The sequence below is a fragment of the Chiloscyllium punctatum genome, chromosome 41 (assembly GCF_047496795.1).
Source record: "Chiloscyllium punctatum isolate Juve2018m chromosome 41, sChiPun1.3, whole genome shotgun sequence".
Taxonomy (NCBI): domain Eukaryota; kingdom Metazoa; phylum Chordata; class Chondrichthyes; order Orectolobiformes; family Hemiscylliidae; genus Chiloscyllium; species Chiloscyllium punctatum.
The window spans coordinates 46,494,286-46,513,683 of NC_092779.1; the positions used below are offsets into that span (position 1 = coordinate 46,494,286).

The following is a 19,398-nucleotide window of genomic DNA, read 5'->3' on the forward strand; positions in this document are numbered from 1 at the left end:
CTGCTGCTTACTCAACGAGAGCACAAGTAATTTGGTGAGTATCTGTTAAATGGTTACAGTCTGGTCTATTCCTAAGGTTTTAAATAGTCCAGGAACTTGTGGTTGATATTTCCAATCACACTGTTCAGGGATATTAGAAGACACCTCTGCAGCAGCTGGGATTTGAATCCAGGTTTTCTGGCTCAGAGATAGGGACACTACCACTCCACCACAAGAGCCCAATACAAACTGGTGTAAGGTTCCTAAAACATGAAAGAAAGGAAAATAAGCAATGAAGACATTAACTAAAGTACAGTAAGATTGGCAGGACAGGTGATGTTTCATGGCTGCAACATGTATGAGCTCCTGGATGCCAATGTGATCGAGTTCGACAGGAAGTGTTTGAGGCTCGAGAAGCTTTGGTTGAGAGAATCGGAGGTGGGGGGCTGAGTTGTAGGCACTGCCTCACGTCAGGGAGGAAGAAGGTTCCAAAGATATTCATACCAGGGGGCACTCACGTGCCTTGTGACTGGGTCCATTGATTTGATAAGTGTTCAGTGACAGGAGAAGGTGGCTGCTCCTGAGGCAGATAAGTGAACCTTAGGCGCAGGTGCCCTAGCCTTTGCAATTGTCTAACAATTTTGAGATTCTTTCACCTTATTCGGATGTAAATTGAGAGATGCAGGGCGAGTGAGATAATTGGATATGGCACTGTGGGACAGGAAGCCATTCAAGTGCAGCAAACGAAAATGAATGTGGTAGCGGTGGTACAGGACAGAATAGTAAAGGGCACTGAACACTGTCCTCTGTAGCAAAGAGCAAAGTCTGCAAAGCGATGTTGACTGTCTGGTATCAAGGTTCAGGACATCTGCTCCGTGCTGGAGAGGAGCTTACAGTGGGAGGGGAGGATCCAGTTGTGTTGTTCCGTGGTCCCCTAACTGTACCAGACTGTAGGATAGATGATAAAGGAATAAATAATTGGAGCTTGCCAGAAAGGTATGGTGATAATCATGGGAGAGTTTAATCTATAGCAGACTGGGAAAATCAAACGGGCAAAGCTCGCCCAGATGAGGAGTTCATGAAATGCTACAGAATAGTTTCTTAGAACAGCATATTCTGGAGCCAACTGGAGATAAACAATTCTGCACCTTGTGTTTGAAATTAGGTAGCATTACTTAATCACTTCATAGTGGAAGTTTCCTGTAGCAGTGATCATTACATTCAGTTTGAGGGAGAGAAGGGGCAGGGGGACAGACTAATATGGGTAAATGCAAGAGCATGAAAGTACAGTTAACCCAAGTTAATTGGTAAATTAGGTTAAGTGATAGGTCAACAGAGATAGTGGCAGACGTTCAAAGGCATATTTCAGAATACACAGGATAGATACATTCCAAGGTGAGAATCTAATATCTGTGTTTAACTAAAAAAGTTAACAATACGGTGAAGCTTTTGTTTTAGAAAGTACAATTGCACAAAGATAGAGTACACATCAGAAGACTAGAAAGAATGTAAAACCAACAAGGAATGACTAAAAGATTAAATTAAGTAAAAAAAAAAGTAGAAGAGAAAGCTAGCTGAAAACATGAAAATAGATAAAAATGTGTAGAGATAATGTGTAGAGATAAAAACATTAGCAAAGTGAGTATTAGTCCCATAGAAATCTGGGAATTCATAACGGAAATTTAGGAGATCACCGATTAATTCATAGAATCATTACTGAGTGGAAACAGGCCATTTGGCCCATCAAGTCCACACTTACGCCCTGAAGAGCATCCCACCCAGATCCAGGCCTCCTAACCCTATCCCTATAATCCTCCATTTCCCATAGTGAATCCACCTAGCCTACACATCCCTGGACACAATGGGTAATTTGGCATTGCCAATCTGCCTAGCCTGTACGTCTTTGGACTGTGAGAAGAAACTGGAGCTCCCCCCCCCCACCCAAGGAAACCCAATCAGACACAGAGAGAATGTGTAAATTCTACACAATCATCTGAGGGTGTAATTGAACCCAGGTACCTTGTATTGAGCCACGGTGCCACCCCAAACTGACGTCTACTAACATCTGGAGGAAAGTGTCAAAATTGGGAAGGCTGTCACAGAGACCTGTCAAACAGTAGTCATGTTACTGAGAATTGTACCTTACAATGTGCCAGACATTACCACACCATCTCCTATATGTCCTGTCACAGTGATGGACAGAAAGGAGAGTTGCCCTGGGAATCCTCAATGTTGAATCCACAACTGACAAATGCTCATGGCATCAGATCGAACATGGACAAGGAAACCTGTTGCTGGTTACCAATCAATATTGTGTTTTTGACTGTAGACTGATTGGGAAAATAACTGTTTTAAAAGTCAAGAACTTTTGAAGGATTACGGCACTTCTTGAAAGCAATTAACCAGACTATCATTGTAAGTGATGTTTGCACAAGCGGTAGGGTAAATTGAATTGCAGATGAACCAGGACCAGGAGACTGTGTACAAATGGAGGTTTGACTGACAACAAGTAGCTGATTGGTCTGTGAAATGGTGACCATTTATCAATGACAAAGGCATTTTGCCTGCCAACAAGTATGTGATTGGTTCCAAGGAAACCAAACTACTTGGGGTAATAGTGTTTGAGTGGGGAGCCATTGGACCTCCAGTAGGGAAGGAGCCATTTTTCCTCTGCGTTACAAAACATCTCATACTTGAAGATTGTCAGTTTATGTTGGAAGTTGTGACTTTTAATTTATTATGTCAGAGATGTTGTGAGCAGAGGTCTTGGCTCTTCTTGTGGGGCAGCATACAACTAGAAGGCATAATCTCACAATAAGGGATTGCCCCTTTAAGAGGTGTGGAGGAATTTCTTCTCTCAGAGAATAATGAATCTGTGGAATTCTTTACCATACAGAGCTGTAGAGGCCGAGTTACTTAGTATATTCAAAACTGAGATCGAGAGATTTTTAATCAGTAAGGGAATCAATGGTAATGGGAAAAGGCTGAAAGTGGAGTTGAGGATTATCAGATCAGTCATGATCTCACTGCTTGATGGAGCAGAATTGATTGGCTGAATGGCTTACTTCAGCTCCTACATCTTACGGGCTGTTCTGATGAGTCCATACACCTTAATTAGCTACGCTGCTGGTGGCCATTATTTCAGAAAAGACAAGAGACATATCGAGTGACACTCCATATTTCTCTCAGATGGTCTTCTAATTCCACAGAGTGGAATGCATCAATAGACAATAGACAATAGATGCAGGAGTAGGCCATTCTGCCCTTCGAGCCTGCACCGCCATACAATATGATCATGGCTGATCATTCCTAATTAGTATCCTGTTCCAGCCTTATCTCCATACCCCTTGACTCCACTATCTTTAAGAGCTCTATCCAATTCTTTCTTAAAAGAATCCAGAGACTGGGCCTCCACTGCCCTCTGGGGCAGAGCATTCCACACAGCCACCACTCTCTGTGTGAAGTAGTTTCTCCTCATCTCTGTCCTAAATGGTCTACCCAGTATTTTTAAGTTGTGTCCTCTGGTTCGGCACTCCCCCATCAACGGAAATATGTTCCCTCCTGCCAGAGTGTCCAGTCCTTTCATAAGCCTATACGTTTCAATCAGATCCCCTCTCAGTCTTCTAAACTCAAGGGTATACAAGCCCAGTCGCTTCAGTCTTTCCGTGTAAGGCAATCCTGCCATTCCAGGAATTGACCTCGTGAACCTACGCTGCACTCCCTCAATAGCCAGAATGTCTTTCCTCAAATTTGGAGACCAGAACTGTACACAGTACTCCAGGTGTGGTCTCACCAGGGCCCTGTACAGCTGCAGAAGCACCTCTTTGCTTCTATACTCAATCCCTCTTGTTATGAAGGCCAGCATGCTATTAGCCTTCTTCACGACCTGCTGTACCTGCATGCTTGCCTTCATTGACTGGTGGACAAGAACACCCAGATCTCTCTGAACAGCCCCTTTACCTAATTTGATACCATTGAGGTAGTAATCTGCCTTCCTGTTCTTGCCACCAAAGTGGATAACCAGACATTTATCCACATTAAACTGCATCTGCCATGCATCTGCCCACTCACCTAACTTGTCCAGGTCACCCTGTAATCCCCTAACATCCTCATCACATTTCACCCTACCACCTAGCTTTGTGTCATCAGCAAATTTGCTAATGTTATTGCTGATACCATCTTCAAGTTTTAATCGAACAGGGGATTTATAGAAACAAAATATATAGTTACTAAATTGTACGAGAAGTCAGTCAAAGTTTGATAGTGACTTATTGAGTAAGCTGAATGATGAATTGCTAGTACCTTTCAACACTCAAAAATGCCATCTATCAATTGTTTCTAGCTGCCTCCACCAGATGGTTGTCAGCATAAGTGTCCAATAAAAATGAGAAACATATGTGGAGGGAGACATCCCAACAACTAACTGCTGGAACAGTTCAAGGAATGCGTAATATGAAAAGGTTTAGCTTGAAGTGGGTTGCTGTTAAATCAGTGTTTTTTTGGGGTGGAAAGAAGAGGAGAGAGAAAGAGAAGAGACTTAATGTGACTCATTGAAAATGATCCCTCAGGACTCAGAACTAAGTGCAGAAGAGAGGATAATATTTATCAGTTAGTGCACTTCATGACCATAGCCTCTTAAACTAAAACAGGGATTGCTCGAAAATATCTCAGCAAGACCAGCAGCATCTGTGCAGGGTTAAAGTTGCAGGTCCAGTGAACCTTCTTCAGTTCTGTTTTCTCTCCATAGATGCTGCCAGACCGACTGAGTAATTCCAACAATATCTGTTTTTCTTTCTGATTTCCAGTTTTCTCTGTATAGGCTATTTTCACCTTATATGATTTGTCCTCAGTTTCACAAATTGAGATAAAGTCTTGATACTCACCTCTCAGGGTTTTGGATCTCTTCAGTCACAAAATTAAGTGTGTCCCAGCCAGAATAAGAATATAATGCTGAATACAGAGCTAGAGCCATCTCACCACCATTTAATTTGGAACCTTGAAAGGAGTTTTGGAATTTATCTGTTTCTCCTGCAATAGACAATTCCAGTATTAAGAAATGGAATTTTGTACGTCTCTGTGAATAGGTCTTATAGAATCCAAGATTCCCCACAGTATGGAAACAGGCCCTTCAGCCCAACAAGTCCACGCCGATCCTCTGAAGAGTAACCAACCCAGACCCATTTCCCTACCCTATATTTCCCTCTGACTAATGCACCTAACACTATGGGCAATTTAGCATGACCAATTCATCTGACCTGTACATCTTTGGACGGTGGGAGGAAACCGGAGCACCCGGAGAAAACCCACACAGACACAGGGAGAATGTGCAAACTCCACAGAGACAGTCGCCCGAGACCAGAATTGAACCTGGATCCCTGGCACTGTGAGGCAGCAGTGCTAACCACTGAGCCATCCTGCCCTCAGGCGCCCCGTCTTCAAAAGGTAAAGGTCCTGAAACCTTTGTAAATATATGTAGTAATTTTTTAAATTTGGCACCAATAAGATTAGGAGTATGCTGGTTCATCAAATTGATTATATGAACCTCTTGATTATCTATGAAGTATTAGAAACATAGTACAGGGGATATACATGCACTGTTAAACTTTACTTACAGCATCACTCACTTAAGAAAGAATGCAACTTTCCCTTAGATATAGTGTACCAGCAGACAGCCTTCACCCTTGTCCCCTCAACTGACTGCTCAGACATCCCAGTATTTGAGGAGGAATCGACTCATTATTGAAACAACTTTTGGTATTTTGTGTGGCCATTCAATTGGACAATAAGTATATTTACATTGAGGTAAATAAATTAAAACCTATGATGATTGGACAGAATAAAACAGCAAACTTTGCAGTATTTGAGGGATATCATTTTTTTGTCAGTTTATCAAGAGTGCCAGTTCATAAGATGCCTGTTAAAACAATGTTTTCTGTATATAACCTTTTTACAAGGCACAAAAAAAATCTTTTTCAAAAGAACGGTTACATTTTCCAGTCTCAAAAATATAGGTACACTTTGAGAGTGTAGACAGTGACATGATAGGGTTCAACAGGCAGGTGCAGGGCTGAACAATACAAACTGCAGTCTTGCAGAATAAATCAAGGTTTAATTGGCCCAGTTGGTGGCACTAGAGTAATCCAACAATTATAATGAATCACTGAAAAACTGGGAGAGCTGCCAATAAATCCCACATTCCCATGGAGCAAAATTCTGTTCTTAAGTGCTGTGCAGAGTTCATAAACATACAGCATCAAGGAAGGAAAAGACAAATCTACAGGTACACAGCACTTTGCACATCCTCAACATGTATTTTGAATTGGAGGCAATGAGACCAATGAACTTCAATATTACAAAGTCCCACAAGCTCCCAAACAAACATAATATTTTTGAGTTAGCATTAGTGGAGGAAGAATAACCAACTGCACTTCTTCAATTAGTGCCATGGGATATATTAGATTTTACCTAGACAGGCGCTGGTTTAACATTTTATTTAAAGAACAGCTATTTGAATAATGCAGTACTGTCTCAATATGGTGCTGTGGTGCCAAGTTAGATTACATACTCGCCAGAGGGATAATTAAACATACAGCCTTCTGAGCCAGGCAAGAATCCAATTTAAACTAAAGCAGCTTATTATCTCCCATTATGTATTGGCAGAAGGATTGTACTAGAGACAGAGAGAGACATATTTCAACTCTCGTAACTTGTAACTGCAGTTTGCCAATGGGTCAAAGAATTTAAACAATGTTGGGACTCTTCTGCAGCAGTTAATTACTTTACAAACATAAAATGATTGTGTACTGTATGTCTCAAAAGATTTCCAGACAGTTAGAAATGTGTAACAAATTAAAGCGGTTTACCTTGGCAAAGCTGCACCAACCCAGCTATGATGATGATGATCAAGGCAACCACTTTAGCAAAGGTGGACACCACCTGTAGTGTAGCTCCCCACTTCACCTTGGCACAATTCACCAGTGTCAGCATACCTTTATATTCAAAACATATAGTCAATTATTGAACAAATTCAAGAAGATCCAAAACTACTCCAATCTGCCTTCCTATGTCATTGTCTTTGTCTGTGCTTCCAAAATATATTCAGTAGCTTATGTGGCAACCATATCTCAAAGTCCTAAATCAGGTCATGGGGGAAATACCTTCAGTTAGGGAACTTCCCACAGTCAAAAACAATGCATAATTTTTTTAAACATGCGTTCAAGGGATTTGATGTCACCAGTTAGACCAGCATTTTTTGTCCATCCTTAACTGCCCAGAGGGCATTTAGGAAACATTCACATTGATCTGGGTCTGGAATGTAAGCCTGAACAGGTAAGGACGGCAGTTTCTTTTCCCCTTATAGACATTAGTAAGCAGTTAGGTTTTTCTGACAAATCGTCACAAGGTCATTATTAGACTCTCAATTCGAGATTTTGTTTTAATGGAATTCAAATTTCACTACTGCAAGACTTGAACCCAGGCCCCAGAACATTTCTTGGGTCTCAGGATTAATAGGCTGGTCATTTTACCACAAGGCCAATGCCTTCCGATCTCTTAGTCCAGGGACTTGGTCACAGTTAGTCAGCTGCTTGATGTGGTCTGGGGTTTCATATCACTGTAGCCTGGGGAGTGAGACACACTGAGTCCTGCAGGCCCAGTGAAACCAGTCAAGAAACTGGACTGAGATCAGTCAGGAGCCTGGTCGCTCATCAGTCAGGGCTGTCCATCCAAGTTGGTTAAGGGGGTTGGCACAGTCCGATCTGGGGGCCTGTGCACTGCAAGTCAAGGTGAGTTATCAGAGGTCAGAGGTCATCGCTCTGGTAGAAAAGCTCGATAATTCAATGGGGGGGATGGGAGGCAGCATGCTGGGCTGGAGAAGAGACAATACGTGTATGGGGGGGGGGGCTCAAAATACAAAGCGGGGCACAATAGTGCATTGGAAAACATGTGTGACTGTGGGAAAGAGGTCATCGATGGTCACCAACACTCTGCAATCAATGGAAAACAATGCATTATTATGTCTGGTTATGGCTAAGTGTAAGCTCAGGGGTAATTTTAGAAAATGGAGATTTAAATTGAAGAGTTTAGAATGGTGGAACCTCAGAACTGATGAGTTTAATCGGGACCACAAGGAAGAAAAGAAAGTGAAGGTTTGAGAGGACTCCTAGATTACCAGACTGAGCCTGGGATTCACTCAGCAAAGCATGTTCCCTTCCTGCCTTATCCAAATCCCAAATCCCAAATCCACACTGGAAATGTGAAATGGTGCCAGCAAAACATGGATGGTGAGTTGGGTGGTTTTGTCTGTCTGAGCACATAGGTTCTACCTGTGAGTGATATGAGGCCTTTACAGGACCAAGTGCACTAACTACGCACTTACAGGTTGACGGTAGCTGAGTATCCAAGTATGTGCAATCAAATCCTGGTCACAAATAATCTTGACTATGCCATGGGGGGGGGGGGGGGAGGCAATTTCCTAGTGGTATAATTACTAGAGTGTTAATCCAGAAACTCAGCAAATGTTCTGGGGACTCGGATTTAAATTCTGCCATGGCAGATATTGAAACTTGATTTTAATGCAAGAGATCTGGAATTAAGAAGCTACTGATGTCTGTGAAACTGTTATTGAATGTTGGGGAAAAACTCACCTGGCTCACTTACGTCCTTCAGAGAAGTAAATCTGCCATCCTCACCTGATCTGGCCTGCATGTGACTCCAGAGCCACAGCAATGTGGTTGACTCTGAACTGCTCTCTGAAATGGCCGAGCAAGCCACTTAGTTGGAGCAATCGCTAAGAAGTCTCAACAAAGAATGAAACCAGATGGACCACCTGGCGTTGACCTAGGCACCAGAAAGACAACAGCAGAAACACTGTAAAGTTCACCTTGGGGACAGTGCAAATTGGGAGAACTTTTTCACAGACTAGTCAAGCAACAGCATGACATAGTCATAACTGACAGACAATGTCCCAGAAACCACCATCACCATCCCTCTAGATGTCCTGTTCCACCAGCAGGATAGACCCAGCAGCTTAGTGTGCCAGGGTGCAGGTGCTTGAGGTGGGACAGAGTTGGTGGAAGAAGGGGAGGGGGGAGTTACATTTTTGATCAGGGCGAGTATCATAACAGTAATCGGAGATAAAATAACTGAAGGATCATCCAATGAGGTTTTGTGGGTGGAGCTAAGAAGTAAGCAGGGGATGGTAATGTTATTGGGGCTGTACTATAGGCCCCCAAGTAGGCAATGGAAATCAGGGGAACAAATTTGCAGGGAAACTGGGGAGACTTGCAGGAGCAACAGGGTTGGTCTTAGCGGGGGATCTTAATTTGCCTAACATAGACCGGGACCGCCAGAGCGAGCATTAAGGACTATTTTTATTTTTGACTTTTATTTGTTAAGAGTGTTCAGGAAAGTTTCCACAAGCAGCATATAGGGAGTCCTACTTAGGAAGGGACAAAATTCAACCTCTCTTTGGGAAATAGGACAGGATACATGGTGGAGGGGACAGTGGGGGAGCACTTTGGGACCAGTGACCATAGCTCTATCAATTTTAAACTAGTTATGGAGAGGGACGAAACTAGTCCACAGGTTCAAGTTCTAAACTGGGACAAGGTAAATTTTGATGGAATTAGACAGGAGATTGGAGGGGTTGATTGGAGAAGTTTGTTTGTAGACAAAAGGACGTCTGGCAAGTGGGAGGCCTTTAAAAGGGAGATAGGTAGAGTTCAAGGTCTATGTGTTTCTGTGAGGGTGAAAGGCAAGGTTGGCAAGAATAGGGAACCCTGGATGACAAGTGATATTGAGGCTTTGACCAGCTAAAAGAAGGAGGCATAGCTCAGATGCAGGTAGCTGGGATCAAGGGAATCCCTGGAGATATATGGAAAATACAGGAGTTTACTGAAGAATGAAATCAGGAGGGAGGAAGAAAAGGGAGCATGTGATAGCCTTGGTGGAGAAGATTAGGGTGAATCCACAGAGGAACGTTAAGTATATTAAAGGAAAAAGAACAATAAGAGAGAGAGAGAGAGAGAGAATGAATAGGACCCCTCAAGCACCAAAATGTGTAGAATCGCGAGAGACGGGCAAGGTTCTCAATGAGTATTTCCCCTCTGTGTTTACCATGTTACCATAGAGAAAGGCGAATTGGGAACTTGCGGAAGTTATTGGTGATATCTTAGGGATAGTCCATATCACAGTTGAGGTGGTATTGGATGTATTAGAAATGTAAGAAATGTATGAAGGTGGATAAATCTCCTGTGTTGACCAGATATATCCAAGAACACTGCAAGAGGCTAGAGAAGAGATTGTGATGGCCCTGGCTGATATTTGTGCATCATCGTTAGCCATGGGTGAAGGCTAGCAAACGTGGTGCCATTATTCAAGATGGGCTGCAAAGAAAAGCCTGGGAATTATAGACCAGTAAGCTTAAGATCTGTTGCAGCTAAGTTATTTGAGAAGACTCTGAGGGATAAGATATACATGCATTTGGAAAGACAGGGTTTGATGAGGACTAGTCAGCATGGCTTTGTGAGTGGGAGATCATGCCTCCCAAATTTGTTAGAGTTCTTTAAAGAAGTGACCAGGAAGATGGACAAGGGCAGGGCGGAAGATGTCGTCAATAGGTATTTCAGTAAGGCCTTTTTTTATTGAAGATATTTTTATTAAACATTTCTTCGTTCCAAGACCTTAAAAAAGATAAATTACAACACCAGCAAACATTATTCTATATACATATAACAACAAAAAAAGGAGAAAAAAAATGCACAAGAGTAACAACAATACACCCAAAACACAACAATACCCATGTGCAAAACAGACAATCAGTAAAAGGTAGTTAATGAACAAATGAACAAGCAAAACAGCTCAGTACAAAACATTAGATCTTGACCTCCAAGAGCACCAAGTATTACACATAAAATATTCAGAATTCTTCCTTCAAGGATATTAAGAACATTTATCAGGATGCCAAGGCTACACAAAAGCTCGAGTTAAAGTGGCAGATCAATCTGCATCAGGCTGCCATACCCTATAAAAATGTTCTGTTTTCCGGTGCACCATAATTGTAAAAAAGTTCCAGAGGGATATTTTCCAGAATAAACCTATCCCAACCCTGCAGAGCCGGCAGGGGGGTGTCCAGAAACCAAACAATTAAAATATTTACCTTGCACAGAAAGTGAAGTTTCTTCCTATGAGCATCCAAAGAGGGTATATTGGGTAGGCCCAGGAGGAGAGAGATAGGGTCCATCTTAATCTTGGCCCTCAAGACTCTCTCTATAATCCCTGCCATAGAACTCCAATACTTACAATAGTAAGTTTGCAGATAACACCAAAATTGAAGGTGCAGTGGACAGCGAAGAGGGTTACCTCAGATTACAACAGGATCTGGACCAGATGGGCCAATGGGCTGAGCAGTGGCAGATGGAGTTCAATTTAGATAAATGCAATGTGCTGAATTTTGGGAAAGCTAATCTTAGCAGGACTTATACACTTAATGGTAAGGTCCTAGGGAGTGTTGCTGAACAGAAACCTTGGAGTGCAGGTTCATAGCTCCTTGAAAGTGGAGTCGCAGGTAGATAGGATAGTGAAGGCGGCGTTTGGTATGCTTTCCTTTATTGGTCAGAGCATGGAGTACAGGAGTTGGGAGGTCATGTTGTAGCTGTACAGGACAATTTTGGTTTAGAGCGTGCAATTCTGGTCTCCTTCCTATCGGAAAGATATTGTGAAACTTGATAGAGTTCAGAAAACATTTACAAGGATGTTGCCAGGGTTGCAGAATTTGAGCTATAGGGAGAGACTGAATAGGCTGGGGCTGTTTTCCCTGGAGTGTTGGAGACTGAGGGGTTTATAAAGTCATAAGGGGGATGGATTGGATAAAAAGAGACAAGGTCTTTTCCCTGGGGTGGGGGAGTCCAGAAGTGGAGGGCATTGGTTTAGGGTGAGAGGGAAAATATACAAACCTTTTAACACAGAGGGTGGTGCAAGTGTGGAATGAGCTACCAGAGGAAGTGGTGGAGGGTGGGACAATTACAGCATTTATAAAGCATCTGGATGGGTTTATGAATAATAAGGGTTTACAGGGATATGGTAAATGCATGCTGATAAATGGAACTTGTTTAGGTTAGGATATCGGATTGGCATGGACGAGTTGGACATCTCTACGACTCTATGATATGCCTTAATCAGAGATCTTCCCCCAGGTCAGACAGCATCCATGGAGAGAGAGCAAGCTAATGCTTTGAGACCAGATGTCTCTTCATCAGAGGTGAAGTAAAGTGTGGAGGGAGGCAGCATTTACTCTGTAGTTGGGAATGGGGGCGGGGGGGGGTGAAAGAGAGTGGGTGTGGTGGTGGTGGGTTTAAGAGTGCTGATGGAGAAAAAGATATTGATAGTTCAGATTAAGTGACTGGAATGTGAGAATGGCAGAACATCGGTGTGTGTAACTGCCAGACTTGAAAGAGAAGACAGCCCCACTGGAGTGGAGGGGAGAAAGGACATGGTGACAGAGCATGTAACAAGTAAAGCTACAAAGGGAAGAAATATGAATTGTTTCACAATTTGCAGGTATTGAACTCAATATTAAGTCCAGAAGGTTATAAAGGGCCTCGTCTGAAAGTGAGATGTTGTTCTTCCAGCTTGCGTTATGTTTCACTGGAACACTGGGGCATGCAAGGATAGACGCGTGTGCATGCTAGCAGGACGCAGTGTTAAAAAAACCAGCTACGGAAGGATCAGGGTCCTGCTTGTACACAGACCGGAGGTGTTCTGCAAAGTGGTCACCCTGTCTGTGTTGGAAGGAGGTATAGGTGATGTGCTGCTTTACCTGGAAAGACTATTTAGGCCCTTGGATGGTGAGCAGGGAGGTGGTGAAGGGGCAAGGTTGTTGCTTCTGCAGTTACAAGGGAAGGTGTGTGGGGGGGGGGGGGAAGAGAGAAAGAACTTGTGCATCCCGTAGGGAATGAGCCCTGCAAAATGCAGACTAGGGAAGTGAGGGGAAGCTGCGTTTGGTGGTGGTGTTGTTCTGCTGGTGGAGAATGGTGGAGAATGACCCTTTGAATGCAGAGCCCGGTGGAATGAAAAATGAGGGCCCAGGCTGTTGATAGTGATGAGAAGGGGCAAGGACAGAAGCATGGATGATAGGTCAAAACCCTTTGGGGAGCTCGTCAACCACAGTGGGCTGGAAACCACGGTTATGGGAGAAAGAAGCCATGTCAGCAGGTAGCATCATCTAAACAGATGTGACGTAGGCAAAGATCTCTGCTGTGATCACCCGTATTTGTTGCTTTTAGTACAGATTTCAGCATCTGCAGTAATTTACTCCTTCATTGCTTTTTATCTGGAGTTTATTTGAAGTAATTTACAGCTACAGGGTGCCTCTGATGAATCTCTGCAGGAGGTAGTTCCATGTGGGAAAGTCAGGGATTAGACAGTCGCCCGAGGCTGGAATCGAACCTGGGTCCCTGGTGCTGTGAGGCAGCAGTGCTAACCGCTGAACCACAGTGTTGCCCCCTTTTTTAAAAAAAAATCAGTAACCCACCCATTCCCCTACCCTATTATTCTACATTTACCCCTGACTAGTGCACCTAACAAACACATCCATCAACATTCTGGGTCATTTAGCACGGCCAATTCAGCTAATCTATTTACCCTATCAAAATCTCTCTTCCTTTTGAAAACAGCTAGAAGATAACTGCTTGTCCTGCTCTATTCCAAGGAGAACAATCCTCACCTTTCCATATAATTGAAGTCCCTCATCTCTGGTTACGTCTCTTGCGTCCTTTTAGGTTTTTGCATTTTAAACAGTGTGGAGTCCTGCATTGTTCACCACATTCAGGTAAAGTTCTGAAACTCTTTGATGCCATATTCTATTTTTCAATGTAAAAATTCAAGTAACATGTATTTTTTTCAAAAAAATTGTTTTACAGCCATTGAGAGTCTCACATATAAGCCCTACTCTCTCCTTGTAGGAAAGCTTCTTCATCTCAGCAATCAATTTAGTAAAACTTTACTGCATCCCCTTTTGAAGGTAAATATATCCTTGGTTAGGTGAAGAGACCAAAATTGTGCACAATTCTCCAGATGTGATCTCACCTGCAGTAAAGTTTCCTGGCAATTGGAAGCAGAACAGGAAACACGATTATCCTAGTGAAAACTTCTTCCTGCCTTATTTCAATGATGTTGTTGTACAGTAGCAGAAACTGTACTGGTGTCTGGTTGAACACATCAGCTGGGGCCTGTCATGACCAAGGATAACAACTCCAGATCATACTGAACTGAACTCCAACATTGTTTTAATTCCAACATGAAACAAGGCTGCTTATCTTTTTGTTCACGTTTGGGACATAAAGACTGGCCCAGCCAGTGACGCTTATTACCTACCCCTAGTTGCCCTTGAGAAGCTCGAACTGCTGCAGAACACCAGCTGGACATTGACTCACAATGCTATTACGGACGGAATTCCAGGATTTTGACCCAGTAATGTGTTTCCAAGTCAGGATGGTGAGCGACGTGGAGGGGAATTTGCAGGCGATGGTGTTCCCATGCATCCGCTGTCATGTCCCTCTAGATGGAAGTGGTCATGAATTTCCAAGGTGTTGTCTGAGGATCTTTGATGAATTTTTGCAGTCCATCTTGTAAACGATGCCACTGAGCATTGGTGATGGATGGAATGGATACTTGTGGATGTGGTGTCAATCAAGTGGGTTGCTTTCTCCTGGATGGTGTTCAGCTTCTTGATTGCTGCATTCATTCAGCTGAGTGAGCTGCCAGAGGGTGTGGTGGAGGCTGGTATAATTGCAACATTTAAAAGGCATCTCGATGGGTATATGGATAGGAAAGGGTTAGAGGGATTTGGGCCGGGTGCTAGCAAGTGGGACTAGAATGGGTGGGGATACTAGTCGGCATGGACGGGTTAGATCGAAGGGTCGGTTTCCGTGCTGTACATCTCTATGACTCTAAGTGGGGAGTATTCCATCACACTCCTGACTTGTGTCTTGTAGATGATGGACAGGCTCTGGGGACTCAGGAGATGGGGACTTACTCGCTGCAGTTTTCAAAGCCTTTGAACCTGCTCATGTTGCCCAAGTATTTATATGGCTGGTGCACTTTAATTTCTGGTCAACGGTAATAGCCAGGACAATGAGGGATTCAATGACGGTAACACCATTGAATGTCAAGGGATGGTGGTTAGATTGTCTGTTATTGGTGATGGTCATTTCCTGGCATTGGTGTGATGTGAAACTTCCTGGTCACTTGTCAGCCCAAGCCTGGATACCGCTTAGTTCTTTTTGCATTTGATCATGGACTGCCTCAGTATCTGTGGAGTCGCAATTGGGGCTGACCTTTGTCCAGTCATCAGCAACCATCCCTACTTCTGACCTTAATGATGGAGGGAAGGTCATGGCTGAAGCAACTAAAGATGGTTGGGCCTAGGACCCTAACCTGAGGAACTCCTGCAGAAATGTCCTGGAGGTGACCTCTGACAACCACAATCATCCTGTCAGTGTAGTGTTTCCCCCTATTCCCACTGACTGCAGTTTTGCTAGGGATCGATGATGTCACACTCAGTCAAACACAACCTTGATGTTATGGGCTGTCACTCTCACTCCTCTCCGGAAGTCAGCTATTTTGTCCATGTTTGAACCAAGGCTGTAATGAGCTGAGTGGCCCTGGCAGAATCCAAACTGGGCACCACTGAGCAGGTGCTGCTTGATAGTACTGTTGACGACATTTTCTACTACTTTACTGACAAATGAGAATAGAATGATGGGTTGGTAAAATCGGTCAGATTATTTTTGTCTAGCTTTTGTGTGCGCAGTACATACTTGGGAAATTTTCCACATAGTTGCAACACTGGCCTCTACAATAACTCGAAAAACTTGGTACAACCAAAAGACTGTGGGCATAAATTCAGTAGCTGTCAGCAAGGGGGAGACTCTAGGGGCCATGTCACATTTGATGTTGTGTCAAGGAAGCTTCCAAGTGATTGACGTGAAATGGGCAAAGGGCACAATAAGCTGAATTGTTGCCACCTGGGAGTTATCTCTGATTGAACCTAGTGGGAAAAGAGATAGCTGTATGGTCAGAGATATGTTTGGGTCTTCCTTTTTGAGAATACAAAAAGAACAGGGATTGTAAAGGAGTCTAACCCTGGTCTAGGTGAGCAGGCAAAAGAATGGGTGCTAGTGAACTGTGTTACAAGAGCAATAGACAGAAACAGAGCTCAATGGCATGGATTTAGATCAGAGGAGACAGATATAAAGCTTCAAGAGGTTCAATGATTGCACATGGGCAGTCAATGGCAGTGAATGCACCAGTTATGTCTCGCATTCTGTCCCATTCACAAGTCTCCATTCACTTACCTACTAACAACTTTGAACAAATTAGGACACCTTCCTAACACTCTTATATTTCACTGTGCCCTCACACATTTAGTACTGCTGCAAGTCTTATCACTCATATCTCAGTTCACACACACTGCTTGTTATTCAACCATGAGAGCCACATCCACCGGATACTCACTGATGTTCTTCCCTCTCCCGTTCATCGATGGTAATGTAGAAACGGAGGCAGATGGCGGGTCAGTGCATGCAGGTCTTAATCCCCATTCTTGGAATGATGAACTGGCCAGTTGCAGCTGTTATTGTATTGGCTTGCATACTCATACCTCATCCTCCTCCTCATAATCCACAATCCCTTCAGATTTATAAATTACAAACAGTGGAATTATGTATCTCTTATGTTGCCTCCTTCCATTACACTTTTCCTCTTAGATACCTTGGCAACTTGGCCATCACTGCTGGAGAAACAAAGACATTGAGACGGGATGTTCCACCTTATCAGAGATTGGGTTCACACCCAGATTCTTTTGCAGAGGACTGAAACAGACTCTGTGATAGGCTGCCTGCAGAGGAACACAGATGGGTGAATCAATAGTTGGTGAAATGGAAAACCTGCCAGTCAGTCTGTGGTTGAAGAATTTAGACGAGTCTACTACCAACTTGGCTGAAGTCCTTATGCAAATCTCAAGACCTATCTTTTCCAGCACAGCAATAGTAACCACTACATTTATAATGTATTCAAACATGGTGCAATGTCTAATCGTCTGTATCTCAGCTTTCATTGCAGCACATTCCACCAAATGCTGAATGTTGCAACAGAACCGAAGACTAACCGACAAGCTTACCTTCCTCGCATCAAGATTGTTACTTAAATTATTCAAAAGGGCTTTCATGATGTTTATTAAATCAGCAATCTGTCCTCTTGCATGCTGAGGACTGCAGAAGAAGTATCCCAGAAGAGTGATAGTGGTTCAGTGGAGGAGGAACTCAATGTCCCCTCTAAAAGGCTGGATTCACACTCTCACCCCTGCATCAAGACCAGTGGTCCCATCCATTGGTCAGGCAGGCTACTGCCACTCATGCCAAAATGATGCACCTCACAGCTGATCCTTCCATGCCCACAGCTCTTTGACACCCATCCTCCAAGATCATTTGTGTCTTCAAATCCCTAAAGTCAACAACGCACACACTCCCACCAACACCCCCAAACAAAGGTTGGCAGTTTTCCATGAGCCAGGCTGCTGCCATCGCTACAGAACTGAGGATCAGAAAGATTTGGAAATGTTTCATTTTTGCCCCATGGCCAAGCAAACACCATGAAGGCCAACTGCGAACAGGGAATGGGGTTTGTATTTAATGGTATTACAGATGGACGAGTTATCAGTAATAACCTGCTTTAGAAACTTGTCCAGTTGTGTGATACCTTTGCTCATTCCCTATCATCCTGTGGTCAAATTGGTTGTCAGAAACCATAACCCGATCTGGAAATAGGTGCTTTACCTAGATAAATTCATCCATCATCTATTACATTTTAAATCGTACTGATAGAAGTGAATGGGATTCAGTCCTCTTCCCAAAAGATGAGCTGTGAGAGGTAACTGGGGAGGGGGCATGGAAGGAAGTCAAAAATGCCACTGCTACAGACAAACTATTCTACATACATTTGGCAAAAGTCCCTTGCAAAAACATAAAAGCCCTCTGGAAAAATGGTTTAAACATGATGTCAGGACCAGAGGGATGAATTCACACTCTTGCACACCATCATACTTCAATTAAAACATGGTTTCCTGATTCAAAAATGAACTAGCTAATTACAAGGTTTTGAGTGTAAGAAGAATTTTATCACTATTAACTCTGAGGAAAAAAACATATCAAATACACACAGGTATTGAAGTTTAAAAAGGGGAGAATTTCCAGTACTAAAAATAAAATTCAAGACTAAACAGTTAAAAGAATATCCCTGGAGTATTTGAGGTAGTAGGTTTATCCTGAGATCACAGTTGTTGAATTAATGACTTGTATCCCAAAATGTGAAACTTCCTGAAATGTCTAAATCCAAACAGGAGGCTAGTTTGTCATTTTAATGATGCATTAATTTCGGTTCAGTGTGGACCTTGTTTATTTATATTTTAATGAACTGACTCCACATGTGATCACTGTGGTCACCTTCCTTCAGCTTTTTTTTGCCTTTTTGAAAACAATTTTAGGCCATAAAGGATCCTAAGTGTTAAAAATATGACAGAAGTTGAATATCATAACAGTGGCTAACAGCAGAGTCAAGTATCATTTTGGGGGTAAAACTGTACATCTAACCACAAAACAAAATCAGGATATCCAAATTTTGAACTTTAGCCTCTTCGGGGTGACGCAACCTACCAGATTACTGTGTATACCAGCTTGTGTTTCTAGATTGAGAAAAACTTATTGAAGTTCTCAAACCATCATTGTCCTGTTTGAACCATGGACAAGGCTCCTGAAGTTCATTACATAAAAGCAGTAATTGTTCTTAATTCAGGGTAAAGATCACAAAATGGAATTTAATGCAAATCTTGGAAGAGTAGGGTAGGTCGACCAAATCACTTTAACCAGTCTTCGTCTTCTCCTCAACATAAATTGAAAATTTTTTCTTTTGCTTCATGGAAACTTTTATCAAATGTTACACCTCACCAGGGTAGCACACTGGAAATCAAGCCCCACTACTGTATTCCCAGAGCCATCACAACAGTTAAAGATTTTATCAAAATGTGTAAATTCCCCAATTTATCTGTCTTTTAGACCCAGGCTGACAGAAAATATAGACCATATTTCTGTACTTGAAAGAATTATTTATTACAAATAAATAAATTCTAGCGACATGTAAATGACTATGAACCACTGACATAACTCTATGAATTAAAACTGTAATGTCTTTATAAAATTCCACACACTTGCAGACAGACTCAAAAATAATGATGTTCCAGATGGAGGGAATAATTGGGAGGGCAGCTTCATGGTCCCTGTCCACAGGGCTCACTGAGATGATACTTGCCTCAGACATGCTGCTCCTCAAATCTTTCTTTTCCGGGTATTTCCACTTGTTTGCAGT

General features: G+C 42.8%; 1 protein-coding gene across 4 annotated transcripts in view; it reads right to left on the minus strand.

Moving 5' to 3' along the window:
• Positions 1-19,398, minus strand: part of LOC140465033 (Y+L amino acid transporter 2) — a 127,076-nt gene that overhangs the window by 40,518 nt on the left and 67,160 nt on the right. For all 4 annotated transcript variants that reach the window (XM_072560845.1, XM_072560847.1, XM_072560844.1 and 1 more), the window contains 2 exons: positions 6,843-6,968; positions 4,863-5,007 (listed from right to left, as the gene is read on the minus strand). In XM_072560845.1, the coding sequence (XP_072416946.1) occupies positions 4,863-5,007; positions 6,843-6,968 (271 nt within the window). The remainder of the gene's footprint in view (positions 1-4,862; positions 5,008-6,842; positions 6,969-19,398) is intronic.